This window comes from Prionailurus viverrinus, chromosome B4 (genome assembly GCF_022837055.1).
Source record: "Prionailurus viverrinus isolate Anna chromosome B4, UM_Priviv_1.0, whole genome shotgun sequence".
NCBI lineage: Eukaryota > Metazoa > Chordata > Mammalia > Carnivora > Felidae > Prionailurus > Prionailurus viverrinus.
In genome coordinates this window covers 28,931,662-28,956,224 of record NC_062567.1, presented here as the reverse complement: position 1 = coordinate 28,956,224, position 24,563 = coordinate 28,931,662, and the positions used below count along the sequence as shown (strand labels likewise).

Sequence of the window (24,563 nt, the reverse complement as noted above, 5' to 3'; positions counted from 1 at the left end):
CTGCTCAGCTTTTGTTCTGGCTGTACATATCTCTGGACCAGCCATAGAAGATCAAAATAACACCTACAAGGTTAGGGCTCCATTTGCCTTGGTTATTCACAGCCCAAACACAAATGCTATCCAATAGTTGTTATTTGCTGCTTATTTTTTTAAAACCTAAATTTCATGATTTTTCTGGCCAGGGAAATTTCTTATGCATGTGTAGGTACTTGTGGGGCACATTTATAGGAACCCACTCCCTAACAGTTCATCTATTTCATTTTGATAGTTCTACTGACACAATTTTTTAATCTAAAAATAAAGGTACAAAATAATGACAAAAGGGAAAGAAGAATGCTACTTTCTAGGTCTTTTTATTTTCTTTAGGAAAATAAGAGAGCAATGAATAATTTTACAGTCTGCATTATGATCACATTTTATATTTCTTAACTGAACTTCACAAGTTCCTGCTGTGACCACACAAGCAATTATGTTCACAGCTGCAGAGACCTTTGAAAGTACAGTTTCATAATATCCATATTCCTCCATCACATCTGAGTTAGAGACCATCCATAAAACAACTATGGATGATACCATGTGAGCCCCATCCATTCAGCTCCTTCAGGATTTCTGAGCAAAACACTGACAATGGAAAATATGAATCCAGCATGACTTAGTTAATTTGGAACAAGCACTGGGAAAGATGTGTATATCTGAATAATCCTATTTCTGATAATCTGTACAAAACTCCACCTAGTGGTCTGTGATAATTAATTTGCTTGGGAACTGAAGCCACTTTAAGGAGTTCTATAATGTATAAAAATGTGACATTTTAAGGGCTGTTAGTAAACTGAACACAGCTGCTACTGGTTCACATTCAGTTACAAAGGACAGTTAGGAAGTCACCACTTATTTCTGAATCATAACGGCTCAGAGGCCACAATTCCTAGATTAACTAGCTTGCTAATAATGCCTACTAAACAAACTACCGCCATGTGGTCCTGGTCATAGGTAAGCACATGATCTCCTCTGAAATGTTTTGTGTTCTTACAATGAGAACATTATTAGGAATAAGGCAACAAGACTTAACTGAGAGAACTCTTAGACTATTCTGTTCATTTTGAAAATCAGATTAATTTGCACCATTTTCCATCATAAAAACTTAACCAAGAAATATACAAGTCAAATTAAAGAATTTTGGAAAACAGCATTTTTAGGACATACTCCTGTTTAAAAAATAAAAATACAGAGACATGGTACAAGAAAGAGTGAGAAAAGGAGACAGCATAAACTGAAAGTACATATACTATAACATTAATAGGCATCTCTAGATGATGGGGCTATGAGTAATTTTATTTCTTTGTTGCTTTGTATTTGCACTTGACTAAAATTTATCAGAATTAGTATGTATTTCAGTATAACAGAGAACCAACAAAGTTACAAACTAGATAAAAGGAAACTACATAGGGGCGCCTGGGTGGCTCAGTTGGTAAAGCACCCAACTTCAGCTCAGGTCATGATCTCGTGGTTTGTGAGTTCGAGCCCCGCGTCGGGCTCTGTGCTGACAGCTCAGAGCCTGGAGCCTGCTTCAGATTCTGTGTCCCTCTCTTGCTCTGCCTCTCCCCAGCCCATGCTCTGTCTCTCTTTCTCTCTCTCTCAAGAATAAATTTTTTAAAAAGAAGGAAACTACATATAAAAGGCTTAGAAAAGATTTTTAATTAATTTTTTTTTTTTGAGTAAACTCTACCCACAACATGGGGCTTGAACCCATAACCCCAAGATTAAGACTCTATGACTAAATCAGCCAGGTGCCCCTAAAAGGTTTAGAAATGCTTAACTCACACATTTATTTTGCCCATAAAGAAACTAAAAAATTATACTCATTACCTACTTCACAAAGTAAGTACCAAGTTAAAAAAAATCTTTATTTGTAATAAAGTACTTCCATCATGATTAAAAACATTAATGTATCTTTCACACATTACCCTTATGACACATAAGGATGTACCATGGTTTCATGGCTAGGCACTCTCATTAGAAGACAATCTAATTACCATCACATGCAGAGCACAAACCCAAATATGCCACATAACAGTTAACTTGGGAGAAATGGCTTAGAAAAAGCAATTTCTTTAAAAGCCCCACAGCAATAAATTCTGTGCCCAGTAAGTGGTTCCTGATTCCCAGTGAAACATCCTACCTGTTTTTCATTAGCCTCAGCTCTCGTTTGCGTGTTGCTTCTTCTGCTAGTTGCTGGGGACTGTGCAAACTTCCTGGTGAGGCAGCCATCACTACTCCCTGTGGCAAAGCAGTAGTAGGAGCTCGGATCTGGTAAGTTGGCATGTCACCAGTGGCTGCTGCAATGAAACAAAATATTACAAATTTATATAAACAATTTACAACTTGATATTTTATATAAAATTGACCTGGAAATAACATATTTCTTTTTACATGTCATAAGAGGTGAACTTGCTAATGTTTAAGATGATTATTCTGAGCATTAAAGAAGTCTGAGGTATCAAAGACACCTGGAACAATTTGGAACAATAATCTTCAGCATGCTCTATACATTTAAGGTAGAAAAGCATCCCAGTGCATTTTAGAAAGGTGTTTATCAAAGGCTAAAGTAGAGAGTGCTTCAACTGATAGTTCATTTAGCCTAAACTCAGTGGTATGCTGACAAATGTTTAATAACCAGCTCTCTGGGGGAAAACAGTCCTGACCTGTTTATCAATGTGTATGACGGAAATACTTTCACCATGGCCAATTTCAGGCTAGCAGGGTGGCCTCCCGGAATGTAGAGATGGGAAGACATACACAGTAAGTAGCACATACAGATAAAACACATGTAAATAACCTCAAGAGCAGAGATAAAATTATGAGAAGTGATGAGTTTTGAGTATTCATTGTTTTTTAATGTAACTTATTTATTAAATATGTATGTATTTCTTTATATATAATCTTTAATAATGGCTCTTTTTACAACCAGTTTACAAAAACCCTGAAAATTTAATAATCACTCTACATACCAGTGGGAGCTGGTTCTAGCATACCACTGCAAAAATTTTAGCTAAGCAGAATATCTCCATTCTCTGAATATTTCAGATAAGAGGTCTTCCTGTACCCTATATCAGGCCTGAAACAGTTACTGAATGTCTTTAAATACAAGTCCTACTACCAGATGAGTGAGGTACTGGAAGGAAAATACTAGCTTACTATATTTTCAGTTTAAAAACCAAAACAAAATAAAAAACAAAACAGCAAAGCTCTACTTAAATCTAGTTTCTCTGGGGAATGATAGTTTTTGTCTTTTGAGGGTTTCTTGAGAAAATAATATATTTCTACGTATTCATTTAAAAGGTTTTCTAATTATAGTACAATCATAGTCAAATGACAGACTTAATATTTACTTAGTATTCAGATTGAATACTAAAAGTCCTCCAAGTTTCCTAATTTATACTCAAAATTTGCTTTTCTACTACAATAAACATAGCTTCCTAGAAAAGACAGATGGATTTAAGTGATGAAATATGTTTCTACCACCACTGTTTCAACTTTGAGAAGGTATTGTCCAGAGTTAATTTGACACTCCGACATATTACAAAATTCATGCTGTCTCAAAGCTAAAGGCAAGAAAAAGAGTTTTTAAAGTTATTAAATCCTACAAAAATTGGCCTGAACCAATGCCAATCAAAATATAAAACACATCACTTCCATGCTTCATTAAAATGTATTCTAACTATTGAGTAAGAACTGAACTTTTACACCAAAGGGACACAGACTTTTTCCACTTAAATGGAATATTATCACTGAAAATAGCCAACCAATTTAAAGGGTCAGTCAAAAACTAATCTGTGTGCTCCTTTTGGGTAAATGCCAGCCCCCCCCCCCCCCCCCCCCGAGCTTAAGAATTAGGTGAAAAATAAAGAAAAAAATTTAAAAAATGGCTTTGGGGGAAGATCACTTAACGGTCTTCATAAAATTAACAAAAATACCATTTATAAGGTTGCACTGCCCCTTCCTTCTATAATTTGAAAAACAATGGTGATTAATAGTAACTGTGATAGGGGCGCCTGGGTGGCGCAGTCGGTAAAGTGTCCGACTTCAGCCAGGTCACGATCTCGCAGTCCGTGAGTTCGAGCCCCGCATCAGGCTCTGGGCTGATGGCTCGGAGCCTGGAGCCTGTTTCCGATTCTGTGTCTCCCTCTCTCTCTGCCCCTCCCCCATTCATGCTCTGTCTCTCTCTGTCCCAAAAATAAATTAAAAACGTTGAAAAAAAAATTAAAAAAAAAATAGTAACTGTGATAAATATAATGATTACCAGCAAAGTCTCTATTAATAAACTTGGGGAAAATCCTAAATTGGTTTTTGTCACTATTTAAAATACTATATACACAGATATCTCATTCTATGCCATATTATCTTACAGCTTGGAAATATTTAAGAAGATAATTTTATAAACAGTTATAAACTGCTGACTAAAGATTTTTTATATTTTAATCTCATTGTCAGAGGAGATAGAATGGAGCATAGAATTGCATTGTTCTGTCCTCTTTTCTCTTTACCCACATCCAGGGAAGAAGGTTATGGGATAATAAAGGTTGAAACAATAGAACAGCTGGAGGCTACACAGACTTTCTAAAACTGGAACAATAGCCAGTGACGGATGAGAAGTTTACATGTCATCATGTTGACATTTGCAGGCAGCGTGGATGCAGACCTTGGTCTGGGTTGTTCTTTTGCACACACACTGGTCACAGAGAAGTGCAACAAAATTAATGGGAAGGTACAGAGGGGTTCATTATACTCTCTCTCTCCTTTTGTATACATCTGCCATTTTCTGTACTATAAAGTTAGAGCAGAATGCTTATATGATCCATAAAAGTTTGTTTAAGGATATATATTTTTTTTTTTAAAAAGGAAAAAAGGAGGGCAGGTATAGTTCACACATGAAAAATAAAGTTCATTCATTGGTCTTAAAACCAGAAATGGTTCTAAACTTTTGCCTGTTTCCAAAAGCTGAAACCACCCTCAAAGGACCAAATTTGGTACCATGGAGGATAAAAGCAGTTCAAAACAAGTACGCTTAAAAGATTTTGAGGGGCGCCTGGGTGGCTCAGTCGGTTGAGCGTCTGGCTTCGGCTCAGGTCATGATCTCACGGTTTGTGAGTTGGAGCCCCGCGTCGGGCTCTGTGCTGACAGGTCAGAGCCTGGAGCCTGTTTCGGATTCCCTCTCTCTCTGCTCCTCCCCTGCTCACATTCTGTCTGTCTGTCTGTCTGTCTGTCTCTCTCTCTCTCTCTCAAAAATAAATAAACATTAAAAAAAATTTTAATAAAAGATTTTGAGCCAACAGCTAGGGAAATAAAATACCACTTCAAAATGATAACTTGGAAGGGGATGATATATTTAGATGTATTAGTTCTGCGATGTCAGCTAATATATTGGGTTTTATTACAATGTTTGAGACATACTCTATATTTATCTCCTTCAATAAAAATCAGATTGTAGCTCAGTAGTTTATGACATAAATATGAATTAGTATTAATTAGTAGGAATTAAGAAATGTCTGTAATATCCCAAAGAATCTATATGATGGTACACTTTTAGTGGTCACAGAGTAAATGTCAATGGATGAATTCCATATATTCAACTATGATCTCAGTAAATACATTAAAAAGATATGGGCAAAGAGAATCTCTTATTTTGAGAAAATCCAAATGTCAAAAAATGTTGTTGTTGAAACAAGTGACAAAAAAAAGTTTTTCTCTTAGTTAACTTCAGTTTCCAGAAGTATGAATTCAGTGGTAATTTAAAGTAGATTGGATACCTAGAATCACAGTTCAAAGAACCATCTTACATTCTTTGATGACACAGTCTTATCTCTGTACTCCTATAGAGGCCAATTTCTGTTCCATCTAACTACTAAAAGTGTCCACATTATTTTTTGTTCTAGTACTTCACTGTATACATTATTTCTGAAAATAAATGAGTCATCAGTGGGGGCTTTACAGTTATGACTGAAGATAATAAGAAAAAGATATTTACATACTAATTTATTCTAAGGCAATAAAAAGTTTAAATACAAGTCAAGGATATCTTTTTTTTACTTTGGTACTCTCTATAATCTAGCATGCTACTTGGCATATAATGGATGCTTGATGGGTTTACACATACACTACAAAGTAAATTTTGAACTTCCCAGGGTTTTGAACAAGCCCACTGTCATTTGAATGTTTAAAATAAGCACTCTTATTATTTTAAGACTATTATTAGCTGTTATTATAGCTAAGTCTTTAAGTCTTTAACACTGAGACATGGGAAGCCCTTACAAGATGCTCTGTATTTATTCAAAGTGGCATTATTTCCTACTCTTCCCTTAGATACTAGTCATCTGGCACCTGAGAAGCAGATGAGTTCTAACTATAGTATATGTCCAACTATCCTGACATGAATTTTTTAGTGTGTTTTAGGTTTAGTATCAATATTTCATGGGAAAAGAAAATTCCTAGAACTCTCAATTTTGGTCATTAACTTCATACCTCTCTTTGCAAGCTATAAACACGGTATAGGAGAAAAAGCACGGGATTTGGAGTCTGGATTCTGTTCCAGCTCTGCCACTTACCAGCCATGTGACTTGGGGCAAGTTCAGTTTCCTCATCTGTAAAATGGGGATACATTATCTCATTTAATACTCACAATAACCCCTGTAATGTATGTCAAAGTGTCTAGCACAGTGCCTGGCACATGGTAGGCATTCAGCAAATGTTAGTTCCCTTCCTCTTCCCTTCCTTAAGTTCTGAAAGACAATGTTCCAAATTATGCTTATGCTGTATATTAGTTAAAAGGCATAAAACATCCATAAATATATTTTCCCCTGGAGTTTCCCTTCTAACAAACCTGGGTAATAGAATGATTGAAATGTATGGCTCTTATTCCTTATTTTGTCCAGAAATATGCCTATTAAAAATTGTTATGCTGTATTATATTCCTTTAGAAAATAAGTTATTAAAAGATAATATAAAATGTCCTTTTCAATGTTTATAATCATTTAGAATGGAACCTCAAAGGTGGAGAAACACAAATAACCAAATGGTGCAAGCTCATCAGACTGGTAATAAGACAATGAAAAGCCTCACAAGTCAAAGAGGTGTTTGTTTCTTCCTAACAAAGACAGAAATAAGAAATTCAGCCAAATGCCTATCCTGATAGCTTTCAAAATGGAACAACTTTTCCACATCCAAATGGTGGTGATCTTGCTTGTGTATATATCTTATCGAGATCTCTGCAGTACTGAGCACATTAACTGAATAACAACATTCTTATAAATGGAGCTTCCTACCTTCATGTGTCACTTTGCTAGGTGTCCCTAATCCCAAATATACCTAAGGAACAAGCAATAGAGGTAAGTTTGAAGTCATACTTATAAAGCGGGGGACTTTTTCTGTAGCTCCAAGAAGCTACTGACGTCTTCACTTTTCTCATTTGGTTCGCTCCTCTCCTACCACCACACCAGTGTTCCCAATGTGCAAATCAGTTGTGTCCTTGCCTGGTGTCTCACACTGTCAGAGACTGTCCCTTCTCCACTGCTCTACTTTTCCCAGGAAAATTAAACCCTATATAAACATGACTGTTTAAACACTGAACATTTTCAAATTTGTTACAATAACTATGACACATAGACCACAAAGAATTAAGCCATTAAATATTTTTACTTTAAGGTACATAGAGGGAACTTCCTGAATTGTTTAAGTGAAAATCTTGAGTCAAAAAAAAAATTTACGTAGATGAGAAATTATAAATATTGAAATTAAAGGTTCTATATCATAGCAAATACACACTCTATTGTGCTATGAGAGTAATAATAAATACTCTAGAAAAAATCCACTTTGACTACTTAAAATGATGCTAACCTAATTTTGTATGTTTTATAACTAGCATGTAGTATTCTGTGGTAGGTAACTCATCTAACATTAACATTAACATCTAACATTAGGATTAATTTCTCAGGTGACCTTTGTGGAGCAATGTTCTGTGTGAATGTTCTGTGGAAACAGAACGAGACAAGGTCTGTTCTGGAAGTCTGAAGATCCAAACTGGTTCACCACTTGTTAGCTTTGTAAACTTGGAACAGTTATTTACCACACTAATCCATGTTGTTATACAAAAAATGAATATAATAGTATCTGCTCGGAGTGCATCAGTAAGAATACATGGAAAATGCTTCTCCTTTTGGGTATTTAAATATAGTTTCTTCAGTGAGGCCTACCTTAACCTATATCACCTGCTTCCTATAGGTCTCTCATGATCTGATAGTTTCTTTGATAGCACTGACCACGTTTGTATTTGTATGTATACTGCAACATTGTTATTTTTTTATTTTAATGCTTACATAAATGCAAAGTATAATTATTTTATTAGGTGATATAGTCATACAGGCAAATAAAACCAGGCAGAGTTTTACAATCATCCCAAATTATATTTCACGGAAATTTTTTCAAAAATAGTGGGAAAATAGCACAATAGAAATGTCAGTAAACCCTCCATACACATTTGGAGTTTAATTAAAACTTAAGGTAGATAAATGACTTGGGTTTTTTTTCCCACTTACAACATAATTATAACTTGCTTTGCTACCAACTTTAAGCTGTTACACCTAATCCAAACCATTCTTTATGTGAAAATTCCCAAACAAAAACCTTTTCGAGTACCCTCCTTTCACAAGGTGAAATGTATTCTTATTCTCATGCACCAAATATTAACTAAGATATTATTTTCCAAATATGAATAAGTTGGAACGTTTGTTTCTAACAGTTCAGAAATCCAGGCTGAATACAACATATTAGAATTTTTTAGAATCAGAGACTAAAACATATGGAATTAGGCTCTTAACATAATCAGCTTATGAATAAAGCTAAAAACTATTTCTAACAAAAAATTAGACTATACCCAAAAGAATCAATAATACAATTCTATAAACCTTAGATATTCGCTTTCTGCCTTTGATTCTATGATCCTGTAAGTAAATACTCCTAGGGGCTCCTGGGTGACTCAGTCAGTTAAGTGTCCAACTTCAGCTCAGGTCAGGATCCATGAGTTGGGAGTTCATGGGTTCGAGCCCCGCATAGAGCTCTGTGCTGTCAGCTCAGAGCCTGGAGCCTGCTTCAGATTCTGTGTCTCCCTCTCTCTCTGCTCCTTCTCTGCTTGTGCTCTCTCTTTCTCTCTCAATTTTAAACATTAAAAACTCATAAAAACTCTTCCCAGACCAGTCATTGTTAGGAACCTGATTTTGGTCTACATCAGTTTTTCAAACTACAAGTTGCAGCCCATTAGTAAGCTATAAAATCAATTTAATGAGCCAAGAATAGCAATTAAAAAAAAAATAGAAAAGTACAAGTACATCATCTTTACTATATGTAAAGATAAGCATTATTTTTAAAATTTGTTTTATGTACACACACACACACACACACACACACACACACACGCAGATCTACTGCATCATGATATAAAATGTGGGCCATGGTAAAAAAAGTGCATAAGCCAAATATCTAGATCAGTCCATTTGGTTCACCAATCCACACAAGTAGCCCAAAATGATATAATCCAAAGGTGGGTCCTAAAGCTGCTCTACTATTCTTTCAAAAAAGTCTCTTAAACCCTATGCTCTTTGGGCTCTTCAAAAAAAAAAAAAAAAAAGTTTCTCATTTTTAAATAGCATTTCAAAATAGAATTGGTTCTGTGAAAACTAATCAGATTCTAAAAATAATGATTTCCAAAACTAAATGAGGTCTTGTGAAAAAAGTTTGACATTTTTTAGTTTTAGCATTTGGAAATTTTTAATTTGGAAAAACTAACTCATGTTTAACCATTATGAATAAAACTGTGAAAAAAAGTCCATTCAAGGATGGTGTATGCTCATTTTGTCACATAAATGTATAAAAATGTTCACTTATTTACAAACAATGGTTAAAAATATATGCAAATTTTTACCTTTAACTTTCATCTTTAAATATATTCTGTGAATTTTCAAATCTTTTATATTTTACTTTTCTCTCATGGTTAGACATTAGAATTGGAATTAAAAGTTAGTAAGAAAGATATAAACCAATTAAAATTTTTAGCAAATAAACATATGCACAAAATGCCTTTTGCTTCTAGCATATGACATGTAGTATTTGAGATTAAGTCCATCTATATCTTACAATTAATTTGTTATTTGAGAACTTCTGTAATCTATAGCTTCTCTAAAATTTCATAAAAACTCCTGAGAAAAATAATAGTGCCTCAGGATAATTTTCAAAACGCTTTAATACCGGTTTTAGCTGCTCAAAACAATGGAATGTTCTCATCTAGGAAGAGAACCGAGACCCACTAACTCTGAAAAACTAAACCGTGGTGAAGCTGTTCATAATCATCCATTCTACAGGAATTCAAGTGCAAATTCAGAACAGAGTTAGAAATGAGACATCCCTGAATAAACAACGATGCAACCACATACAGGATATTAGTAACTAAGTCCGAATCATTACCTGTACTTAAGAAAAGCAAACCACGGAAGGATTTCGGGTCACAACTTTAAAGCACTGTGACGGGGTGGGAAACAATTTAAGCCCAGCACTTCCCTGACTGAGCACTAGAGGGCACTCTGACTAGCAAGTGCCGGGAGCGACCAAAGGGTACGGAAACCCTCGAGCTCCTGAGCCCACCTCTCCCCTGGCACGTGCCGGGCGGCCTGAGCAGGAGGCTCAGCCTTCCCACGTCCGTCCACAGCGGGACAGACGGCTGCGGAGTTCTGCTCAGCCAAGCATTACAGGTTTCACAAAGCGTTCCCCCTCGTCAAGCAGATACTTACCTCCAGATCAAGAGAAATGTTAAAGTAAGGCTTACGAGAAAAGCTATTCAGTCTAAGAGCGATCTTGGAGATAGTGGCAGCGGCGAGCTAGTTAACAGCTCTAAATCTGTCAGCAGCACTTGACAAAGCAGAAAGGAACTGACTAAATCACAGCATGACTCGGGGCTGACGTCAATGTGCAGCTCGCTTGGAGTTTAACTTTTCCACTTCCCTGCGGAACACGATTCCAGGAAATGTAGTGACGTCAGCCCTTTGAACTCGATTAGCTGAGGTACAGACCATTTTAAATACAGGAGGAAAGAAACAAGTAGGCACACAAACACCCCTAACACGATGGGTTTTCCTATTCTGTTTTGGAGCAACGTTTGTACACAACAATGAAATCGGAAGCTTAATTTTTTACAAGTTGAACACTACGTATGTTTAACTTGTAGCTGCATTGGATTTGCAACAGGTTGCAGATGAAGTAACAGCTTATTTTAGTAAAGCAGTATGTGGAAGACGAGAGACAGGATTACTGCCTTGGTCAAACAAACGATATGCTGAGCAAAGAAGCACTTACACTAAGATGCTTTAACAGAGTGTGTTGAATACATACAGATACGTATTAAAGGAAACTTCTTACCCCTCAGCTAATAGAAAATTAGCACTTTTTGAAACACTGAGGGTCCTCATTTTTCTAAACTTCAAAAAAAAATCAGAATTAATTTCAATCTCTCTTTAAAATCCTTACCTGTTTCATCTCCAGTTACAGCCATGATGGGCTTCTGCATACAGAACTGTCTTGCCTCCCCTATCACAGGTCCACATACAGTGTTCCAAACTAGCAAGCATGTGCAGGATAAGTAGGAGTAACTGACATCACAATGACATCATTAGCCTATCACTGCCATCAATTTGCTTTGTCACAGAGGAGCTCAATGAAACCAAACCCCTATAAAAAACCTTCCTGTAATAAACCATATTAATGTTTTTGTTTCTTATTTTTACATAGAAATCTGTGGTGACTCTGGCAAAAAAACCAAAACAAAACAAAAAAAACCCCCAACTCATTAGCATTAAGTTCCAAGATTGTTTCTTATGGGGCAAGTAACTTCTTTATTATTGTTCTATCCAAGGTTTCTAGAAAAACAACGAGGGTATAAACTACATTTTTCGTAACTTAGGAGAAAAAACATGGAGATTAAAAACAACAAAAACCTGATAATCAGCCCAGAAAAACATTGTGAAATACAGAAATGTATTTCTTAGACACTTCTAAATTCATCAAGAAAGAAATATCCATCCACCTTCGTTCACTTAACAGTTTTATTCGCTGTACTATTGCTACAGCACCATAAAATCCAGCTGTTCCTAAGGTGACACAGAATTTGCTAATTTCACTTAAAAGGAGTAAATACATTTAAAAAATTCACTGTGCCAAATGTAACAACTAATATGTAGCATTCTTCCATAAATATTAGTTTGAACCACAGGAATTTGCTATTTGATCTTTTTGACCCACCCACAAAAACAGCAACTTCATGAGGCTCAATTATTTTATTAAGTTAAAATCCCATGAAAAGAATTTGGGGATTTAAAAAAAATTCATAAATAAATCACAATTACTACTCATAATTTTTCTTAAAAAATTTTTTAAAATGTTTATTTATTCTTGAGAGAGAGACAGAGAGATAGAGTGTGAGTGGGGGAGGGTCAGAAACAGAGGGAGACACAGAATCCAAAGCAGGCTCCAGGCTCCAAGCTGTCAGCACAGAGCCTGATGCGGGGCTTGAACTCACAAACTGCAAGATCATGACCTGAGCCAAAGTCGAACGCTAAACCAACTGAGCCACCCAGGTGCCCCTCATAATTTTTCTTTTAATGCCAAATGTTATTTGGATCACTTAATGAATGTTCAGTGCATGAAGAGCTAGATCATTACAGGAGATTTAACAGTGGCAAGGTTAGACAAAAAATTAGGTCTTGGTCCATATAACAGACCATAGTCTGGGAAAAGAAATGATTTGCATGTCTACTACACAAAAATAAGTGACACGGCACTCAGGCCTTTTATCTTTACCAGTGGGTTGAATAAAACCCATTCACTTACATGATTAGAATTCAACCTAACCTTATGCCAACGAAAGGGCATTCCACCACATTTTTGCCTTATTCAACTAAGCACTTTTTAATAAAGGCAGGACTTTATACTCAGATGGAGGTGGAATTTCTGGGAATATTCAAGATTCTACTAATTCTCCAAAGCACATGAACTGAAGACATCTAGTTAAGTAAGAAAGTCTGGAGATCAACCCGGACATCGATCCCAATCAGAGGCTCCATGACAGACTCTTTTCCATTCCAGCCCTACCTAAGGGTTTGGGTTCAAGGGTACTGGTCAATTTTATTACCAATTTCAGAAATTTCAAATTGATTTTAATCTAATTTCTTTAAATTGGCACTTAGGTGTTCAATAAATATTAGTATTAAAAAAGGTGAAGGAAAGAAAGGAAAGAAGGAAGTTCGCTGTTTGGTTGATTACTGCTGTTAGTGAAGTTTTAATACATTCCATGGACCAGATAAACTCAGTTAACCAGCACATAGAACTAATAACATTTTCACAGAAGAAGAGAATTTCACTTTCATTTAATAAATAGTTATTAAACATTTATCATATGCCAGGGACTGTGCTAGGTACTAAGGATCCCTATCGAAACAGAAGTTACTGTCTAAGCATGTCTCACGTAGTCTAAGAAGGTACAGTAGGAACTGACCGCACGTTACCTGAACCAGATCTGCAGGATCGGGCAAGGCTTCCTGGAGGACATACTATCTAAGATGAAGCCCAAATACTGCAAATGATGGGCATAAGTGTTCCTGTCAGGGCAATGGCTAAGTGTGAAGCCCTGGAAAGGTGAGAGAGCATGGCACAGCATGGAAAATTAAAGAAAACCAGCACACAGCTGCATTACAAAAGAGGGAGAAGTCTAGTAAAGGAAGCAAGGCCTAGATCAAGCAGCAATTTGGGTGTTAAAGATTTTGGACTTTGTCTAACAAGAAACAGGCAATCACTGAAGAATTCTGAACAGGAGACTGACATGATTAGATTTGAATTTTAGAAATACCACTCTGAACTGCAGAAGTGAGAGTAAAAAGGAAAAAAGAAAAGGTTGAAGGCAGAGACTTTTGTTTTTAAGGATTATTAGTAGCTCCCAGAATTACTGAGAGGGATGAAGAAAGGGAGCCTGAACTTTCAGGAACGATTCTCAAAAAAACTGGGCCAACAAGGGATCTGCCACCTCTAGCATGATTAGGAAAATCAGGAAGCTACTCCACAACTACCAGCTTCAGGGCAGCCACCTGGCAGAGAGAATGACAGGTCAGAGGGGACGGTAGCCAGAAGCAGAATGAGGACAGAGTGGAGAGGGGTGGAGAGATGTGTGGTTTGGCTGGGAGGAAGAGGGGATGACACACGGGTTTCTAGCCTGAAGCAACAGGCTGGGCAGTAGTTCATCGCTGAAATAGGGTAAACCAAAGGAGAACTGGGGTGGGGAAAATGGATGTGGTTTTGGTCTTAAAAAGTCAAGATATGTGTGTGGAACCTCTAAGTAGCCAGCTGGAGTCAGGGGCATGGTCACATTGAACTGAAGCCATGGTCAGGCAGAGTGCTCAAGTCAGATGAAAGAGGGCCCAGGATTCGATCTTGACTAACACCACTAACACTGAAGAGATGAGCAGCAGAAGAATGGACCAACCAAGGAGACTGAAAGAGATGTAGAAGAAAGAGAAGAAAAAATGGTAAGAATGCAGTATCAGGAAAGTGAAGGAAGCAGAAGTCAACCGTGTTAAATACTGCTGAGGGATCAATCTAGAAAAGGTCTGAGAACTCACAAATTGCTGTGACCTTCCAAAGGAATGACAGGATGTAAGGTGATAGAGAGGAACATGAGAATGCCCACTGACCCTGTATTGAACATAGAAGTGGAACTCCTACCCACCAGTATTTTAAAGAGAAGGGAGAAAAAGGAAAGGAAAGGGCAAAAAAGGAAAAGACAAAAAAGAAAACAAAAGGAATAAAGCCTGAAAGGGAAGAAACAAACATCTTACTAGTATTTGATATAAACATTCACATACTATCAGAGATAGATCACAAAGAATATGCACATTACTAGAAGTAATTTTCAGTTTGGCAAGATTAATAAATAAAAAAAAACTTTTTAAAAAGTTAGTGATATTTACCTACACCAGCAACTACTGAAGAATGTATCATTCATACTAGCAACAAAAACCATAAAGCATTTAGGAACTAACTTAACAAAGAATATGGAAGACTTCCATTCAGAAAATTTTCAACTGTTAAAAAAAGTTAAAATAAGATCTACATAAATGAGACATTCTGTGCTTTGGAACAGGTCAGTTTAACATTATGAAGACCTCAGTTCTCCCTCACCCCTGTACGCTGTTGGTAGGAATGTAAATCAGTGCAGCACTATAGAAAACAGTATGGAAGTTCCTCAGTAAGTTAAAAATAGAACTACCTTATGATTCAGCAATTGTACTACTGGGTATTTACCCAAAGAAAACAAAAACACTAATTGGAAAAGATATATTCACTCCCATGTTCATTGCAGCATTATTTACAAAATAGCCAAGATATGGAAGCAACCTAAGTGTTCATTGATAGGTGAGTGGATAAAGAAAATGTAGTGTGTGTACACACACACACACACACACACACACACACACACACACACACTGGATTATTATTATACATAAGAGAAGGAAATCTTGCTATCTGTGACAACATGGGTGGAACTTGAAGGCAATAAGCTAGGTGAAGTCGGACAAAGGAAAAGACACTGTATGATGGTACTTGCAAGTGGAATCTTCAACAACAACAACAAAAAACCCAGAACTCAGATACAGAGAACAGACTGGTGACTGCCAGAGATGGGGAGGGAGGTGCTGGCAGGAAGGGTGTAAAATGGGTGAAGGGGATCAAAAGGTACAAAAAAGTCCTGGGGATATAATGTACAGCATGGTGACTATGGTTAATAATACTATGTCACCTATTTGAAAATTGCTAAGAGACTAAATCTTAACAGTTCTCATCACAAGAAAAAAGCAATTTGTAACTGTGGTGATGGATGTTAACTAGACTTACTTGTAATCACTTACTGTATTTTAAACAAATGTCAAACCAGTACAGTTGAAACTAATGATATATGTCAATTATATTTGAATTAAAAAAAAGACTTCAGTTTCCCCTAAATTAATCTATAAGTTAAATGCAACCTCATTGCTGGTTTTATTATTGTATCATTATTTAGAAACTCAAATTTGTTCTAAATGCATATGGAAGAATAATGGGTCATACAAGCTAAATCAGCACTAATAGAATTTTTTTTTTTAAGATAAAAAAGGGAAACTTGTTCTATTTGAGAACAAACCAGTATGGTACTGGCATACAGAAAAGGAGACCAATAGTACAAAACAGACAGTTCCGAAACAGATCTGAGAATACATGAGAACTTACTATATAATTAACATTGCCCCACAAGTTAATGGGGAAAGGATAAACCATTAGTAGGAGAAAACTGGCTCCATATGTGGAGAAAAATGACAGTGAATTCCCACCTAATACCATATACAGAAGTGGACCTGGGGTGGACTAAGGACATAAATGTGAAAGGTAAAGCTATAAAGCTAATATAACTAATATAGAAAAATGTCTTTGGCTTACAGAAGAGAAGATTCCTTCAATAAAACCCCAAAAGCACAAAACTCATTATTGTATGATCTATGCAAAACACAAAACATTTTTAAAGCTCTCCTTATGTTAAAATATCAGGTTTACAGTAGATTTTCCACATAAAAAAAGATAAATTAGAAGAAATGATGACTTTTTATGATTATTTATTTAGACATAGAGGGTTCATGGGAATCAGGGGAAATAAAGCAGATGATTTTGATTTTACAAAGTAAAGAAAACAAAATACTAGGGAAATACTATGGATTTTTTTACTCCATAAATGAACTCCTTCAGTTCTTCATATACTTTTATTATAGTCCACATTAACCTCCAAAACACCTAAGGGTAAAGCTAATTATCAAGAGACTCGTCAGTCAGAATCTGCTTTTTTTCCATACTTCCAAGACTTTCAAACCAAAAGAATGAATATTATCCCCCTTAAAATTAGTGCTACATCAAACATCTAAGCAAATGCCAAGAGGAATAGAGTTATTAAATTAAAATATAGGGTTTTTGCAAGTTGTATTAAACACATTATAGTTATTATGAGCACAAATGAATGATATTAAAACAATGTATAACTTGAATTTAACTGAAATCTTAGGTTACCCTGAAAGCTTAGGGCTACATCCCAACTATTTTATTTCACTACTTCCATATGAAATAGAGTGGATACGTGGAATGGTCTAGAGAAACAAATATCAGCATTTGTTTTGAAATGAGATGTCTAGAACTTAGACTTGAGTGTAACATCTGAGGAAAACCCCCAATTCAGTGCACCATGCACTGGATACTTAAATCTTCATAGACCAGGTAATAAAAATATGTATTAGGTATAATATTTATAACCCCCAGAGAAAGGATATTTAATTAATTAAAAAATTCTCTCATGTGTCCAAGTCCTTTTTCCCCATCATGCTACCCTGATTGGAACCTTTCTTTAGAGCCAATAAAGCCCATGAAAAAGTAAAAATCATATAATTTAGCTTGTTTAACGTACTAAAATATTCCCTCTTCAAGCCTTTTAAAGTGCCTCCCCCCACCCCAAATCTGCCTCCTGTATATTTCATAAAACTATAAAATCACCACTAAATGGTGTGATACAGTGTATTCTAAATGTATTAGATTAATAAAATGTACCTTGCACAACAACCTGGCTGCCTGGGACAAAGAACTGCTGTGTGCCATCAGCTGACTGTGCTGCATACTGTACAATTGTAGCACCTGGAGGAGGAGCTCCTGAATTTGTCATTGTTAATGCCTGTAGTCCCTGAACACCATCAGATCCTGGGTTAGAAATCTGGATTGTTCCACCTTGGGCTATAGCAACTTAACAGAAAGAGAAAAGAAATATTAGAGAATTTCAAGATTCATTTTTAATAATCCCGTATTGGAAGAATATACTGCGGGCATATTAATTACCAACGCTCCTCATTCTCAAGTTACCCTTATTTCTCTATGCTGAATTGATAGGGAGGTCCTTCTTCATGGGAAAACACTCTGAAAAATCTCATCAACCCTTGAAGATATGTTATATTCAGAATTATTTGAAATACATAGAACCCACGGAGTTTCCCTCCTCCATGGTATCCAACCAACTAAATTATTTAAGAGGAAGAGTGGAGATGCAGACAGGGAGAAAGTTCAGCTTCTTGATTTTCTCCACTCTTCCAGATGTTTTTAGTTATAGATAAATAGCATTCTTCTAATATTTAAAACACGGTCAGTGCAATTCTATCGAGCATCACAACTACAATGAATTTATACCTTCATTCAGCTAACTACTTTCTAACCTATCAAAAGAAAGTAGCTTTTAATGGAACCTATATTACTATATATTTTGGTTTTAAAACTTAAGTCTACAAAACTGCAACCTTTACCATTTTGACTATGTGATGAAATATAAAATATGAAATATAAAATGTTACATTGGAAAGGATCTTAAAAAATAACTACTGAAAGAATTTGTGCTACAATATTTATGTCTACCAAATGTCCTGAATAACTGCAGCTCATAGCAGCAGATAACGAGGTAGACTTCCTCTGAACACTGAGACCTGCCAGCCATGTTTAAAAGTTAACATATTAACCAAAAGTTTCCAAAGAACGGATCAAATGTTTTCTTTTTGAATTTTACTCTAATTCAATTCAATGCTAATTCAATTTCAATTCCTGTTAAAATATCCGAGACTTCAGTATAGTTTAACATAAATAGTATGACCCTATGTTTTAGTTTAAGTACCAGACATTAAGTAGAACCCTTCAAAAAAAAAAAAAATCACATATAAATCAGCTCACTAGATTTACAATGAAGGTAACAATACATCAGAATAACACAAGGCCTATAGATCAATGCAAATGCCTTACAGGAATGTTACAGTAGTGGGGGAATGTATGTCAATATTTCCAACTTATTCTCTACCGTTTTTTTCCAGGATCTAAGCAAAGGCCCATTTAGGTGAAGACCTGATTGTATAAACCTGTCAGAACTACTGGAAAGAGTAATGATAAATCTTTAGTTCTAGGGCCTAAATTAAGAGAAAGATGGGTTAATATTTTCAAAAGGTTTCAGCAAGATGCATTCTCTGTGTTTTTGTTCTTTGACAGGCCACCATTAGGATATGATTGACAGAGAAGAATCAGTTATAGAATGTCAACAGTGCTGAGGCTGAGAAACTCACGTAATAGCCCTTTGTTCATCTGGCTCATGTAGAGCATTATGTTCTGTACACATTTTATTTTTTAAAGTTTATTTACTTTTGAGAGAAAGAGAGAGAGAAAGTGGGGGAGAGAAGCAGAGAAAGAGGGAGAGAGAATCCCAAGCAGGCTTCACACAGTCAGCGCAAAGCCCAACATGGAGCTCAATCCAAAAAACTGCGAGATCACGACCTGAGCTGAAATCAAGGGTCATACGCTTAACCGACTGAGTTACCCAGGTGCCCCTCTGTACACATTTTAAAAATAAGATTTCAAGGGTCTCAGGGTTCACCCTTTATAATAAATAAAAGAGTTTGGAAGAAACCTAACTATGCCTACTTTCTTAAAAGAGAGGTAAGAAAAAGAGGAGGTATTGCTTCCTCAGATCTTCATGCCTGGATGTGAATGAATTTCATATGTTATCATATATTTGAATGTGTGTTTTCAGTTGACAGTTTAGTGTCAGAAGAAGAGGCACAGGCCGTGTATGCACAGTGTGGGAGAAGCACAAAGCTGAGTGTATTAACGATGAATGATGGCTATCATTTCGTGACAAACTGTATCATAAACAACTGAGCCATTCCTGAATCTAGAATTCAATAAAGTATGGCTTTACGTTCTAACTACAACTTAATTTTCAATGCCAATGCAATTAGCAAGCTTTGGGACTAGCCTTTTGTAAAAAAAATCTAAGGCGAGAGTAGTTGCTGCTGAGGGTAAGAACATGAAATAGATAACAAAGACCCTTACTTTTTTCTTTCCATATTTTCTTATTTTTTTCAATGTTTCCTCATAATTCCCATCAAAACTTCTTTGCTTTCACACAGTGAAAAGTTGATATATCAAGAATTTGTTCCTCTCAGCATTTTATTTTCTGCTCAAGTCATTATATAATTAGATGTGGAAAATAAAGCTAAACACACATATGCATACAACCTAGCTCTAGGGGAGAACATTTCTACTGATAAGTCTTGTACTTTAACCTGGCTTTTATTTTTTATACCAAAGGCCCTCTTGATTTTGGCATTATCAAATGGCAGAAGATCTTCCCATTCAAATGTTACCTCTCATTTGACAATTAACAAGATTTCCCAATGCTTCAGGATACTAGAATTAGATTGTGTGTGTGTGTGTGTGTGTGTGTGTGTGTGTGTGTGTGTGTATTCAAGATTTGAAGAGCAAACTTTTAGGCTACAAAATATTCAAAGATAGCAAAATATGTGCTTTCAGTAAACACACATCAAGATACATAGCAGGAAAATTTATGATGAAATTAACTGAGTTTAGTCACACCTTTTGTTTTACTTAATTATTTTTAATTTTTTTTTAATGTTCATTTATTTTTGAGAGAGACAGAGAGACAGAGACAGAGAACAATCAGGGGAGAAGCAGAGGGAGAGGGAGACACAGAATCCGAAGCAGGCTCCAGGCTCTGAGCTGTCAGCAAGAGCCCAACGCAGGGCTCAAACCCACAAGCCACGAGACAATGACCTGAGCCAAAGTTGGACGCTCAACTGACTGAGCCACCCAGGAGACCCTACCTAATTATTTTTTTAAAACTTATGGAAATTTTCTAGCAAACATAGAAGTACAAAGAATTTTGTGTCATCTATTTTCCCTGCCCACTCATTCCCAAACTTTTTTTTTTTTTTTCTGTTTTTGGTCTGGAGTATTTCAAAGCAAATCCCAGATACATCTGGTTAATCATTTTTAAATAAAATGATAGGCCCCTCTGAAGGCCATTAGTAACTAATGAAGTTAAAATACCTTTGTATTTCCTACTAATTTTACTTTGGGGACCTAGGCTTTATTAATGTTTTCTTATAATGACACATGCAACTGGGGCATAAAAGCTTGTATCTGTGGCCACACTGCTGATCACAATGAAGAGTTCACACTGGTCCACGAAGACTGATTGGGACTCAAGCATAATTAAAAGTGTTTTTATTTTAGATTATATGCATACTGATTTTCCTCTTTTAAGTCATCAAACATTAGTTTGATAAAATTATCTAAACTGAATTAAAATTGAACAGCTAGATTATATAATCAATTAAATTCTACTTCAATGTCTGTTATTAAGTGATTCAAGCCTGCTAGCATATTATTGGTAGTAGTAATGGTGGGTAGAGGGTAGTTGTCCTAGTTGCTGTGAGAGTTAGCTTTTTCTTTTTTTTTTTTTTACTCCTAAAGTCTCAGGTAAGCTATACCCCATAATTAAGTAGCTCACTCTATACACAGGTTGAATGTTGAGCACATTGACCTTACATGAAGAGTATGTCTAGAGTGTAATTCATTAATGCACTAAATATTGCTCTAAGGTGGTTTTAGTGGTTATACAAATGTCTCTGTGTACATCCTTATACAGTCATGGTATTTGGTTTCAAGTCTGTATTAACCCAAGTATGGTTTCCCCATCTCCAACTTACCATACATCACAGTAACCAGTATGATATATCAACTAGTCCAGGCATTAAGTTCTTTAAAATTCCTGTATTTAAAAAATCTGTGACTTCTACTCATTGCCATTGAGCACTCCTCCCCTAGAGCTACTAATATCATAGGAGTAAGGAAAAGATTATGTGTGGGATGAAAATTTGAGGATTTTGGTAAAAAAATAATTTTTAATTTAAAAAAGTAGTACTTTCAAGTCTTCATAATAAATGAAGAAGAGAAAGATAAATAAGGGTGGAAAACTAAAAAAAAAAAAAAAAAAAAAAAAAGAGTCCATAACCAAAAGAGGAAGGAATAAAATTTACCTAAATTAAGATTTCATCTGACTTCTTTCTACTTGATACTAATATCTTTATAGTCCTAAACTTGTATGTAGGAGCCAATTCAAACACATAAACATGTAAATGTTTAATTATAACTTAAAACCATCTTTATTCCAAACTGCAAAAAAAAAAAAAAAAATGTAAATAAAACTTCACTGAATTAATTTTAAAAAAGAACAGCAGACCCTAAGTCAGTGAATTCTGACTTAAATTTAAAAAGTGATGGGGCGCCTGGGTGGCTCAGTCGGTTGAGCGTCTGACTTCAGCTCAGGTCATGATCTCATGGTCTGTGAGTTCGAGCCCCACGTTGGGCTCTGTGCTGACAGCTTGGAGCCTGGAGCCTGCTTCAGATTCTGTGTCTCCCTCTCTCTCTGACCTTCCCCCATTCATGCTCTGTCTCTCTCTGTCTCAAAAATAAATAATAAAACATTAAAAAAATTTTTTTAAATAAATAAATAAATAAAAAGTGAGCATAGAACAGAACCTGTGAGTACTTGTGCCTTGAAAGCCAAGAGGTGCATACAGCTAAAGAAAGACCAAAACAGCCTCATGCTATAACAATAGCAACACCAAGATTAAAAAGTCGGATTTACATTAAGCAGATACCTTCCATGTTTGCTTTGAAAGCTATCTTGGGAGAATTTAAGCAAAGTCACTACTAAGAATTATAAATGCAACTGCATTTACTTTAGAATGTATGCACCTATCATGCAAATTCCCTTTATGAAGGAATGGAATTGGTGTTTACTCACAGGAGAGGTCTCCTGAGAATTCTAAATTCTTTTAAGCAGCCCAAAAAGTTCACATAGATCTCTTTTTATGATGGATTTTGGACTGAGCCACTTACCTTTAATGTGTAAGAATTCCAGTAAGGATGAGTTAATACAGACACATTTTAATAAGGTTCATCATAAAATAGAGTAGGAGCAAGCGGAGACAAGGGACATTTAGGAAAAAAAAAAAAAATCTTGGGTGATAGTCCTTAATTGGTAAGAGAAGAGGTCAGGTATAGCAGAGTAAGGGATTAGAAAACAAAAACCCAAAACAAACAAAAAACCCTTTTTCATTAGAGAAAATTTAATGAATTAAGAAACTGCAAACTTAAATGTCTTTAGTTGCTTTTACTCAATTTATGTGTATGACTCTCATTTAATGGAGATCTTAAATGTCTTAGGCACAAGTAACATTCTTTGCTGATTCTGAGATTATCTGAACTGCTATCTTTCAGAAATATTCTTTTGAGACATACAAGATTTTCTTTGGCCAGAATGACTTAATTGGCATACAACAAACCTATCACTAAGATCTGTACTTCCAGTAAAGATTTTGCAAGTGTAGCTCTTTTACGTGGTGTTGCAATAATGAATCCCTGCCTATTTAGTTATTTTTACTACTCCCTGGGAGTAGCCTATTCTAACTTTCACTTCTTAGTTTCTGTGATTAAAAAAATAAGTTGAAACAGTAAGGCCTACTTCTGTCATATAGCTAACTTTCAATTATTAAAAATATAACTGATTATATATGGGAAAGCCTGAGTACACTCATTTATATTTTATTTCTTCAACTTTGACACACAAAGTCCTTTAGTTTATTTCTTTTTGTTTTTAACCCCAACTACCTCATTATACCAAATTAAAAATCAGCAATCTAAAATAATAATCTTTGAGGCAGCATGGGTGGTTCAGTTGGTTAAGCGACCAACTCTTGATTTCAGTTTAGGTCATGATCCCAGGGTCGTGGGATAAAGCTTCATGTCGGGCCCCACACTGGGTATGGAGCCTGCTTAAGATTTTCTCTTTTTCTCTCTCTTTCTCTCTGCCTCTCCCCTGCTCATGTGCCTGCTCTCTCTCTCTCTCTCTCTCTCTCTCAAAATAAATAAGCATTAAAAAAATGATAATCTTTGAAAAAATAAACAAAGTTTGGGGGAAAGTCATCCACGAATAAAAGTTGAAGAAAGAATTAAACCTAAAAAAAACACATTTTACAGTAAAACCTTATAAAAGGGTCTCGAAAACAGATACCCAGAAGAATCTCCAAAAATTCTAGTAAAATAAACTCCTCTAGTCTAAAAACCAGTAATTGTTTCTATTTCTAGATATCCAGGAACAACATGAAAGCATTAATATCTGTTAAGTTATTCCTACTAAGAAATACGATTAATGAAAATGGATCTTGTCTATATGTAAATATACATTTACTCTCCAATTAAAGTAAATGTCTTCTAAAAACTTTAAATGTTAGTATTCACCTTTCAGAAGAAACAATTATAAACCTAAGCAAGTGTCGCTAAGTGTCTAACAGATGCATTTTTAACAAAGTTAGTGCCACTTTTCATGAACCAATAAAACTGGTAATTTTTACCTGCAGACAGCACATACAGAACAACCACAGCTTTTAGTTAAAATAACTGCCAGGATCTAGTGTATGGGTCCAAATTAAAGAAACCTCAATAAAAGACAGTCCATGACTTGTAACGTGGCAAACAGATAAATGTCCGACTTCTAAACTTTTGACTTGCTATTC

At 35.7% G+C, this 24,563-nt stretch overlaps 1 protein-coding gene across 29 annotated transcripts in view; it reads right to left on the bottom strand.

Annotated features, from left to right (window-relative positions):
- The window catches only part of CREM (cAMP responsive element modulator), a 71,805-nt gene that overhangs the window by 4,117 nt on the left and 43,125 nt on the right, over positions 1-24,563 (bottom strand). For 12 of the 29 annotated variants that reach the window (XM_047867554.1, XM_047867544.1, XM_047867552.1 and 9 more), the window contains 3 exons: positions 17,707-17,895; positions 6,603-6,638; positions 2,180-2,336 (listed from right to left, as the gene is read on the bottom strand). In XM_047867554.1, coding sequence (XP_047723510.1) covers positions 2,180-2,336; positions 6,603-6,638; positions 17,707-17,895 — 382 coding nt within the window. Of the gene's footprint in view, positions 1-2,179; positions 2,337-6,602; positions 6,639-6,676; positions 7,668-10,509; positions 10,534-10,832; positions 11,023-11,565; positions 11,671-17,706; positions 17,896-24,563 lie in introns of those variants that run through there. The other 17 variants (XM_047867556.1, XM_047867549.1, XM_047867555.1 and 14 more) reach the window with 10 other exon arrangements.